Source organism: Sebastes umbrosus, chromosome 3 (genome assembly GCF_015220745.1).
Source record: "Sebastes umbrosus isolate fSebUmb1 chromosome 3, fSebUmb1.pri, whole genome shotgun sequence".
Classification (NCBI taxonomy): domain Eukaryota; kingdom Metazoa; phylum Chordata; class Actinopteri; order Perciformes; family Sebastidae; genus Sebastes; species Sebastes umbrosus.
The window spans coordinates 8,637,491-8,648,597 of NC_051271.1; the positions used below are offsets into that span (position 1 = coordinate 8,637,491).

The window sequence follows — 11,107 nt, forward strand, 5'->3', positions numbered from 1 at the left end:
TTAAGACATAATTAAAACAGTTATTAAAACATGAAAGATTAAAAATAAAAACAAGCTAAAAATAAAAGCTAGGATTGAAGCTAAAATTGAATATAACACACAAGAGTAAAAGCTCTAGTGCAGTATAAGATCATTATCTGGTTTAATAAAAGGCAGCAGCAATCAGGAAAGTTTTAAGCTTTGATTTAAAAGAGTTGGAGCAGTCCTGCAGGTTTCTGGGAGCTTGTTCCAGATATTTGGTGCATAAAAACTAAACCCTTCTTCTGCATGTTTAGTTCTGACTCTGGGGACACTAAGCAGACCTGATCCAGATGACCTGAGAGGTCTGGATGGTTCATAACACAGCAGAAGATCAGAAATGTATTTTGGCCCTAAACCATTTAGTGCTTTGTAAACCAGCAGGAGTATTTTGAAATCAACTCTCTGAGAGAGACAGGGAGCCAGTGTAGAGACCTCAGAACTGGACTGATATGATCCACTTTCTTGGTCTTAGTGAGGACTCTAGCAGCAGCAGCGTTCTGAATCAGCTGCAGCTGTCTGATCCATTCTTTAGGAAGACCAGTAAAGACGCCGTTGCAGTAGTCAAGTCGGCTGAAGATAAATGCATGGACTAGTTTTACACAAATCCTGCTGAGACATCAGTCCTCTAATTCTTGTTATAGTCCTGCAGTTTTCTGGGAGCTTGTTCCAAATATTTGGTGCATAGAACTATAAAGTAGTCTAAAAATTGAAATACTCCACTTGAAATGCAGTGGAATTGCATCTCTATGGTGCCATTTTTTTTTAAAGATTGTGAATTTTTAATATGCAAAAAAAAAGTTCAAATGAAAAAGTCAGATCGGTGCATCCCTAATTATATATTTATTTTAAAATGTATTATTTAACCAGGAGTAAAAACTCATTGAAATTAAAAATCTCTTTTCCAAGAGTGTCCTGTCCAAGATAGGCAGCAGCACAGTTACACGGTTGCAGACATAAAACAAACATAACAATTGAAAACGAAGACAAAGAGCAAAATGAAGACAAAGAGCAAAACAAATATATCATATTACTGGATTGTTATTGCTGATGCATTAACGTGTAAGCAGCATATTAGTGGTCAAGTTGGGGGTCATTTTAACTACTATATTGCTGTTGGTGAGTAATAAGCTCATCATATGTTTTGTGTGTAAAATCTGAATTTGCAAAGTAACCAAAAACTGTAGTTATCACATATAGATAGATAGATAGATAGATAGTAACTTTATTAATCCCGAGGGAAATTCAAGTTTCCAGCATCACAGTTTCATAGTGCAAAACATGTTAGTAAAAAGGCAGTAAAAAAGTTAGTAGTGCAAAGTACAAGGGGGCCAAAACAGGGCCAAAATATATTTCTGATCTTCTGCTGTGTTATGAACCATCCAGACCTCTCAGGTCATCTGGATCAGGTCTGCTTAGTGTCCCCAGAGTCAGAACTAAACATGCAGAAGCAGCATTCAGTTTTTATGCACCAAATATCTGGAACAAGCTCCCAGAAACCTGCAGGACCAACTCCAACTCTCACTTCTTTTAAAACAAAGCTTAAAACTTTCCTGTTTGCGGCTGCCTTTTATTAAACCAGATAATGATCTGATACTACACAAGAGCTTTTACTCTTTCGTGTTTTATGCTATTTTAGCTTCTATCCTAGTTTTTATTTTTAGCTTGTTTTTATTTTCTAATCTTTAATGTTTTTATGTTTTCATAACTGTTTTAATTATTTCTTAATGTTCTTTTGCATTTTGTCGCAATGTTCTTGAATGTTTATGTAAAGCACTTTGAATTGCCCTGTTGCTGAAATGTGCTATACAAAGCTGCCTTGCCTTACTCCACTACATATGTGATAACTACAGTTACTGGTTACTTTGCAAATTCAGATTTTACACACAGAACCTATGATGAGCTTATTACCCACCAACAGTAGTAGTAGTACAGTAGTTAAAATTAGCCCCAACTTGTCCACTAATATGCTGCTTACACGTTAATGCATCAGCAATAACAATCCAGTAATATGATATATAATTAGGGATGCACCGATCTGACTTTTTCATTTGAACTCAATCTTTAAATGTTTTTTTTCACCAGAGATGAAATGAAATAAATACATATCCGCTGATATTCTAGTCATATAAAAAACTGGAATGATGCATATTTAAAATGCTCAATCTTTGAAATTAACGATTGACTTTTCATTAGTTATGTGTTTATTATGGCAAATCCCAGAATAGCGCTACAGTAACAATGTGAGTAATGTAAAATACAAAAATACACTAGACCAAAGCATTTACCAGTGTAAAAACACTATATAGTGTTACCTTTCAAGTTTACAGAAAATGACATCATCAATATTGATATATAACAGTGTACACAGTACAATAAGTATCCCAAAGGATATACACTATATTGTTGAAATGTGCTATACAAATAAAGCTGCCTTGCTTTGCCTTGCCTACAAAGTACAAAAAAATATACCAGATATAAAAATACAAGATGAAGAAAACTGTTAAAACTGAATATAGTGCAGGGTAACAGCTGTGATACACGACTATATAAATATATAGTGGAGTAGAAGTATAAAGTAGTCTAAAAATTAAAAATACTCCACTTGAAATGCAGTGGAATTAAATATTTGGTGCATTTCACAAGAGCTGCTGAGTCAATCTGGCGCAGCTGTGTGTGTGTGCAGCAGAAAGCAGCCAGAAGAGGTGAGAGCTCTCTGCCATACAGCCCACTCACTAACTCACTCACTAACTCACTCACTGACTCAAAGTGGCGCGCCAGACAGCGCAGCCGCATCAGAACAGGCGCAGACACACACAGACCAGCAGCAGCAGCCATGGCAGACGAGAAACCCAAGGTGAGCAGCGCATTTTATACGGGTTTTTTCTCTTCTTTACAGTCTGCACCAAATCCGTGTAGCGATAATTGTACAGATGACACTGCGAAAAGCCGCATTTGAGACCAAATCGTCGCATAACAGTCGCATAATTACAAAGAAGGCTGATAGCGCAAACTAGCGCTACCTCGGTCGCGGGCGAAGTTAGCATCATAAGCTAACGTGGCTAACGCGCCTGAGACGAGGCGGTATGAAAGAAATAACAACTGTTGGTCATTATAAACACACTTAAATGACACATTTTTAACTACTAGTGTCAGTATTAGCTTTATGAATTGAATATGTAGTGATAATAGCTTACATATGTCGAGGTAACGTTAGAAAGATCCGGAGAAAGGTGTCCAGAGAGCAGCAGCAGCACCGGGCCTCAAATGAAGGCTGATTGTTTGAACACAGATCCGTTAACTGATCTGTGAACGGATCTCATCTGTATACTCATCGTGCTCATCATTACCAGCTCATCAAGTGTCTCAGGATTAAGAGGGATTGTTGATGGCGTGCTAGTTGTGATTCCTCTTCTGACTAGGCCGCTGAGCATTGTTATAAATCGTAGGCCAGGGATTCCCAAAGTGGGGCCCGCGGGCCAAAGTTGGGCCGCCACAGGGTTTTTATTTGGTCCACCAGATGTTAGTAAATTTTTTTTTTTTATTAAAAGACCCAACCGACTTTACCTTTTCTGTAGATCTTTTTGATCCCAGCTGACTCCTCCTACACATCACTCTTTTAATTACTTAGCTATAGTTTCTCCTCTGTGTTATTTATTAGTATGATTTTGTGTGCCCCCTTTGTAAAGCGTCTTTAGGTTTCTGAAAGGCGCTATATAAATTCATTTATTTTTATTATTACTGTCTTTTTGGAGGCCGTACCAGGCTCGGGTTTATGGTTAGAAGATAGAGGCGTCATATGAAACTAGAAAACCTACAGTAAGGACTCTATTGTCCCAATCATGTCATATTAGCTTGCCAGGAAGGAGGCTAAATTTTGGTGGGGAAAAACTGGCAAGGTGTCCCTTTGACCTCTGACCTCAAGATATGTGACTGAAAATGGGTTCTATTGGTACCCATGAGTCTCCCCTTTACAGACATGCCCACTTTATAATAATCCAGGGCTGCCCAAAGTGGGGGCCGCGGGCCAAAGTTGGGCCGCCATCAGGTTTTTATTTGGCCCGCCAGATGTTAGCAAATTCTCTTTTTTATTCATTTTTTTTTTTTTTTTTTTTTATTAAAAGACCCAACCGACTACTTTTTCTGTAGATCTTTTTGATCCCAGCTGACTCCTCCTACACATCACTCTTTTAATTACTTAGCTATAGTTTCTCCTCTGTATTATTTATTAGTATGATTTTGTGTGCCCCCTTTGTAAAGCGTCTTTAGGTTTCTGAAAGGCGCTATATAAATTCATTTATTTTTATTATTACTGTCTTTTTGGAAGCTGTACCAGGCTCGGGTTTATGGTTAGAAGATAGAGGCGTCATATGAAACTAGAAAACCTACAGTAAGGACTCTATTGTCCCAATCATGTCATATTAGCTTGCCAGGAAGGAGGCTAAATTTTGGTGGGGGAAAACTGGCAAGGTGTCCCCTTGACCTCTGACCTCAAAATATGTGACTGGAAATGGGTTCTATTGGTACCAATGAGTCTCCCCTTTACAGACATGCCCACTTTATACAAAGTGGGGCTCGCGGGCCAAAGTTGGCCCGCCATCAGGTTTTGATTTGGCCCGCCAGATGTTAGCAAATTTTTTTTTTTTATTAAAAGACCCAACCGACTTTACCTTTTCTGTAGATCTTTTTGATCCCAGCTGACTCCTCCTACACATCACTCTTTTAATTACTTAGCTATAGTTTCTCCTCTGTGTTATTTATTAGTATGATTTTGTGTGCCCCCTTTGTAAAGTGTCCTTGGGTTTCTGAAAGGCGCTATATAAATTCATTTATTTTTATTATTACTGTCTTTTTGGAGGCCGTACCAGGCTCGGGTTTATGGTTAGAAGATAGTGGCATCATGTGAAACTAGAAAACCTACAGTAAGGACTCTATTGTACCAATCATGTCATATTAGCTTGTCAGGAAGGAGGCTAAATTTTGGTGGGGGAAAACTGGCAAGGTGTCCCCTTGACCTCTGACCTCAAGATATGTGACTGGAAATGGGTTCTATTGGTACCCATGAGTCTCCCCTTTACAGACATGCCCACTTTATAATAATCCAGGGCTGCCCAAAGTGGGGGCCGCGGGCCAAAGTTGGCCTGCCATCAGGTTTTGATTTGGCCCGCCAGATGTTAGCAAATTCTTTTTCTTTTTTTTTCTCCTTTTTTTATTAAAAGACCCAACCGACTTTACTGTCTTTTGGAAGCCGTACCAGACTCGTGTTTATGGTTAGAGGTTACTTATACAACAAATAGGCAACACCTTTTTGCTCAAATGACAAAACCGCAAATATGTTCCTTAAATATTTTTAGAGGGTGGTCCTGAATAGAGATCATAGCTCATTTAAAGCCTTTTACGACTGCTATGGGGAGGAAGCTTAAAGAAGACCTATTATGCTTTTGTGATTCTCCCCTTTTCCTTTAGTGTGTTATGTAGTTTTTTTGTGCAACGTTACAAAGCCCAAAGTCCACGCCAAATGGAGTTACTCTCCCCCACAGAAACACTGCTCCTGAACTGCCTGAAACGCCTTGATTGAAGTCCTTTTCTTCCTTAACGTGGTGATGTCACCAAGTTACATTCAAGAGTCAAGAGTTTCATTTGCCATTTGCACATGTACGTACATTGGAATTCTGAGCAGTTTACACTGAGTCAGCTTTAAGAAAAGAAAAAAGGGTAGAAAAGGCACAAGGTAATTACAGTACAAAATAAGTAGCACATTCAACTCAACACAATAAATAAATAAATACATTATTTAAAATATAAAACGCCCTCAGTGTAGTCAATAAATAAACTAAACTACCCTCTGCATAGGAACGATACCCCCAGAATACAAATATACAGTATATATATGCTCCATGACCATGTTAAAAGAATGTGTAACTCTCAAAAATATTTAAAAAAATAAATAATAAATATATATCGGACAATTACACAGTGGAAGGCAGCATATTGCACAGCATTACAGTCCATTCAGTTCAGGTGTACTGTGTGTCAATAATGGTATGGAGGTGAGGTGTGGGGTATTTGTGTCCCTCTTTGACGTCCTTTGCCGCCACTCTTATTGTAGCTGGGAAGACAGCTATTATTTCCAATCATGTCATGTTAGCTTGTCAGGAAGGAGGCTAACACTCTAAAGTTGGGCTAAATTTTGGCGAGGAAAAACTGGCATGGCCATTTGTCAAGGTGTCCCTTGACCTCTGACCTCAAGATATGTGACTGAAAATGGGTTCTATGGGTACCCACAAGTCTCCCCTTTATAGACATGCCCATTTTATAATAATCCTATGCAGTTTTGGGGAAAACATGTAGTTTTTTGAATGCAGTATACATGGGAACTTGGGATCCTAGTACCATTTTGCATCTTAACAATACAACACAATAGGTGTTTAATTTTGGCCCGTGGCCCTCCAAGGGAAAAGTTTGGGCACCCTTGTCGTAGGCCATTGTCAATTGACCTGCTTAATGCTTAATGCTAACGTTGAAGTTGTGATGTTGCTCCTTTTTCTGTGCTCAGTAAACCACCAGAGACTCAGATCGGTGCTCACCAGGTGCAGATGTCAGACAAATGTAACGGCGGTAAAAACACGTAATTAACACACGTGATGTGAATAGTTTATTTATACTTTTGTCATAAGTCATTGAAGGACATACTGTACCTCAACCTTAAATTGTGTCAGACCCAGGGGGGTAGGGGGTTTTGTGGTTGTTGGAGGGCAAATTAATCACACATGCTGGAGGCCATATTTTTTAGTAAGCTACTTGTATTTCCTTGCGTAATTGTTTTTTGCAATCAACTCAACTTTCTGCAAACTTCTGTGTGTCTCTCTCTTTCAGGAGGGAGTGAAGACAGAGAACAATGAGCACATCAACCTGAAGGTGGCAGGGCAGGATGGCTCAGTGGTGCAGTTCAAGATCAAAAGGCACACTCCTCTCAGCAAACTGATGAAAGCTTATTGTGAACGGCAGGTGAGACCGCTACACAATTAATACTACGACTCCTCAGAAGAAGTCATCTTTAAGTTCATTGCATTGCTGGTAGCCTGAATGGTGGTTCTCAAACTGTAGACCAGAGATTCAGCTGAGGGATCCTGGGTGTTCTTGCCAAATGAGGAATAGACCATAATTGTTTATGTATTATTTCTCATGAAATATTATTACTCATTGCATTTATTTAATAGACCGTATCTATACTGACCATGAAATTCTGATATCGGTTTACTGTGACACACATTTCTATTAATGTCAGTGATCACAGTGACAACAAAATGTTGCCAATTCTGTTACCTACATTGCACTGGTTAAGTAAAGCAAAATCTTGCCAAGCTTGCTAATTTTTCACTATTTGTCACGTGGTTTCAAGAATAAAAATGGTGCTCTCTAACATCCCCCAATAGCTAGTTCACAATACACAACTTTAGCCATGATTTTCCGCTCTCCTCTTTTTGGAGATCACCGACAAAAGCTCCAGATCAGAGGCAAATAAAGCGTTGGCTCGCCGCTTGCACATCAGCCCTCGAGCGTCACCTGTGAACTGCTCAAAGACGCAACCCAAGATGCTCACGGATGCCTCTCAGACACATTCCAGATATCTAGCATGCTAAATATCTGGACCTGTCGGGGACTACGGCCATGAGCTACAGCCAATGAGAGCGCAAGACACAGGTTGAGGGGAAACCAGGAGGAGGAGTGGTCACCTGTAACAATAGGAACTTAGCAAAGTTATTGTTGCACCTAGAGGAATAAATAGTTAGAAAAGATGTTTGGAAACAGGCTATTTTGTGAACACGTGCCAACGACAACAAAACGTAGTTTGGAGACCTCATCTGGGATTCCTCCCGATGAGAGATCTTGTAGTATTTGACCCCCTGTCGCTGGTCAGTCATGTAGTGTGAAAAACATAACGACTTCAAGACTCATGATTACAGTACAGCGATCTGACGACTTTGAATGTCTTGTAGTGTGAATTAGACATGATAGCTGTGCAGCGTGAATGTTTTGGGGGGGTTTTTTTGTAGTTCATGGTCATCAACTTAACGCCTAGGTCACGGGGGTGCCCCATAATAATGTTGATTTTTCAATATTTTAAACATAATATTTCTCTCTGTCCACATAGGGGCTGTCGATGAGGCAAATACGATTTCGATTTGACGGTCAGCCCATCAATGAAACAGACACACCCTCGCAGGTAAGCCTTCACCCTCTTGTTCAGCCTACGAACCTCACGGTATTGCTACCTTGGACATTACATGGCTTTGATTTTACACTTTTTAGTTTTTTATGTTTTGGGCTATTTCTTAAAGAATACAAGAAAGCGTACGGTGCTGCAACAGGATTTACAAAAGTTTAAGGTCACAAGTTCTGAAACTCAAACGATGTTATTTATAATTGCAAAATACATTTTAATTTAATTTGTTTGTGCATTGCAGTGGGTAACTTTGTTTAAAGGTTTCATACATGATAGTCTGAATTTATGTTTAATATATCAGAATTCAATTTTAAATCTGTGCCATTAGTAGTGCAACAGTTGTAGAAATACAAAGAGTTGCTCCATTATAAACCGAGTCCACACTGAAGACCTGCTGTGAAGCTACTCTTTCACTTTATACCTGAGACTGTCATGAGGATGAACACGCTCTCACATCAGCTTTGTCCATTATATAATGTGTTACAGTGCTGGTATTTTATACAGCTGAAGCACAGACTTTACAAACAGCACTGAGCAGCTGTGCACAGATCAGAGTCCATGCTGCAGATGTGCTGCATCTTTATGTCCATAGAACGGGTACATAAAGGAAAACGTCTTGTTTACTTTCATGTTGGAAGTCTCCAGTGAGGCGAAACTCTACTAAGCTTCTGTACCTTTTCCTCCCTATTTTTGTTTACATCACGTCTTTAATATTTAGCCAGCCTCCGTTATCTGACCTACTCTATTTTTTGTGCTTCGTAAGAGATGTCAAAGAGAGGTTTTGGATGCATTAGCTGACCTCAGTGGCATTGTCAACACTTCCTAAGTAGCTTCACAGTAAAGACCTATCACTCTTCCCATCACATCAACTAACATTTGAACTTTTGCTTACAGCTAGAAATGGAGGATGAAGATACAATTGACGTGTTCCAACAGCAAACCGGAGGCTCTTCTCTTTAAAGACTGTTTCCTACGGACATCCCTACCTCCCCTTTTCATCCCTGAACAGCTTTGTTCTGCCCAGTCTTCAAATGCTCATGACCAGTGTTGATACCATCCAGTTGAATTCTTTTACAAAATGCTCAAAGGCCGCGGCACAGTTGATGTAGATAGATTTAATCACACTGTCATTCGTATGATAACATGTTTGAACTGCACAGTGTAGACAACTTGTAAGCTGCAGTGAGTCTAATGTGCTGAAGAAATTAAAAGCTTGTCACAATTATTTTTTTTTTCTTTTTCTTTGTTCTGGAAGTTTTAGAAAAAACTCCTGGGTCCTTTTTTTTTTTTTTTTATATACTTATGTCATTGAGGTTTTGATTCAGATGGAATTTTGTTATTGTTGTCAAGTAAGCCTGCATTTTAAGTTCACATCTGTTGTTATGAAAATGTATTATTGGAATAAATTGAGTCTTTTTTTAAACAAATGTCCCTGTTTATTTTATGGAAACTTTAAACATCTAAACGAGCAACTATCACCAGAACTAGCATGTAAAATGCTTATTAAAACGGTAAACTACTTAACCAGTGATGTATAAAACAATTTAAAAAAGTCCTTTTCAAGGTCAATCTAAGATATTTTTCATTTATAATGTATTTATTCAAATATCTTCACAAAAGTAATTTCTTTTCCTTTTATTCTTATAAGTAGCCCTGCAAGTAGACACTTCTGTTCTTCCCTGTCCTGCAAACAGGCCTGTCACAGCTTCAGTGCCTGTTCAGTATTACTGTCCTGCTGTGGAAAAAGAAACTTGCTCACAACTTTGAGCCAGACAGGAAGGCTTGCTTGCAGAAAAGAGGGTGAACCATGGAAGTCGTCATTAATCATTGTGCAGTTAATTGAATGCAAGTCACCATCCAGAGACTTAAGCATAACATCTGAATATATCCGCCGTTATGTTTGGAGGTTTCCTGCGCTATTGCATTAACCTCTCATAAAGCCTCTCCTGACTGCAACTGTTAACTTTAAAGTCTATAAACAAGACTTGCGTCAAGTCTCCAAAAGTGACAATAAGCTTAATATTAAAGAGTTTTGGAAAATTCTACTATTTATTTTATTCATTTATTTGCACGTATATAAAACTGCACAAAATCCAGTCAATGAAAAAAACAAAAAAAGAAATATGTCAGGAGAGGTCAAGAAGCCACAGGCTTATACAAAGGACCTCCCCAAAACCCCAGGAGAAAAACAAACGATAACAAAACAGGAAGAAAGATCTAAACTAACATAAAAATACATTAAAAGTTAAACAACAACAAGAAGTGGAAACAATCCAATAAAAACAATGAAATACATACAAAAAACAGTACAGAAAAAAAAGAAAATGTATCTAAACATCAAAAGATAATTAGACATCATGACTTAAATGTGATGATAATTTCCTTTTAAAATGTTCTAAGGATAACGAGCTCTTCTTGATAACATGTATTTTGGTGTTCCATATTTGTACACCACGATACCTGAGGGAGTACTGGCCATGTTTTGTTTTGTAAAAAGGAAGTTGAAGATGATTAGATGATGTGAATGAATTTGAGAATTAGATTTAATGAAGTTGCTAAACGATGATGGTAAAGAAGAAGGCAAGAACATATATTTATATATAAACACACATCTGTTGAATATTTATGTCATAAACTGAAAGAATGTTCAGTTTCCTGAACAGTGGAGCTGGAGCCTCCTTAGAGTTTCACAAAGTTGCCAGTCTTACAAGTTACAAGTTTATGAAGATTGGAGGGGTATGTATTTGCCCAAACAATATTACCATAAATCAAATAGGGATAAATCATGGAATAATATAAGGTTAATAAACAAGAAATATTTATGAAACTTCTTAGTTTGCTGATGATTCCTAGTGACTTCAC

At 38.3% G+C, this 11,107-nt stretch overlaps 1 protein-coding gene across 1 annotated transcript; it reads left to right on the plus strand.

The window, feature by feature from the left end:
* Window positions 1-2,702: 2,702 nt before the first annotated feature.
* Window positions 2,703-9,672, plus strand: sumo2a (small ubiquitin like modifier 2a). The gene is made up of 4 exons (XM_037765417.1): window positions 2,703-2,875; window positions 6,895-7,026; window positions 8,174-8,245; window positions 9,140-9,672. The coding sequence occupies exons 1-4, from the start codon at window positions 2,855-2,857 to the stop codon at window positions 9,203-9,205; spliced, it is 291 nt and encodes a 96-aa protein (XP_037621345.1). The 5' UTR covers window positions 2,703-2,854; the 3' UTR covers window positions 9,206-9,672.
* The last annotated feature ends 1,435 nt before the right edge of the window (window positions 9,673-11,107 follow it).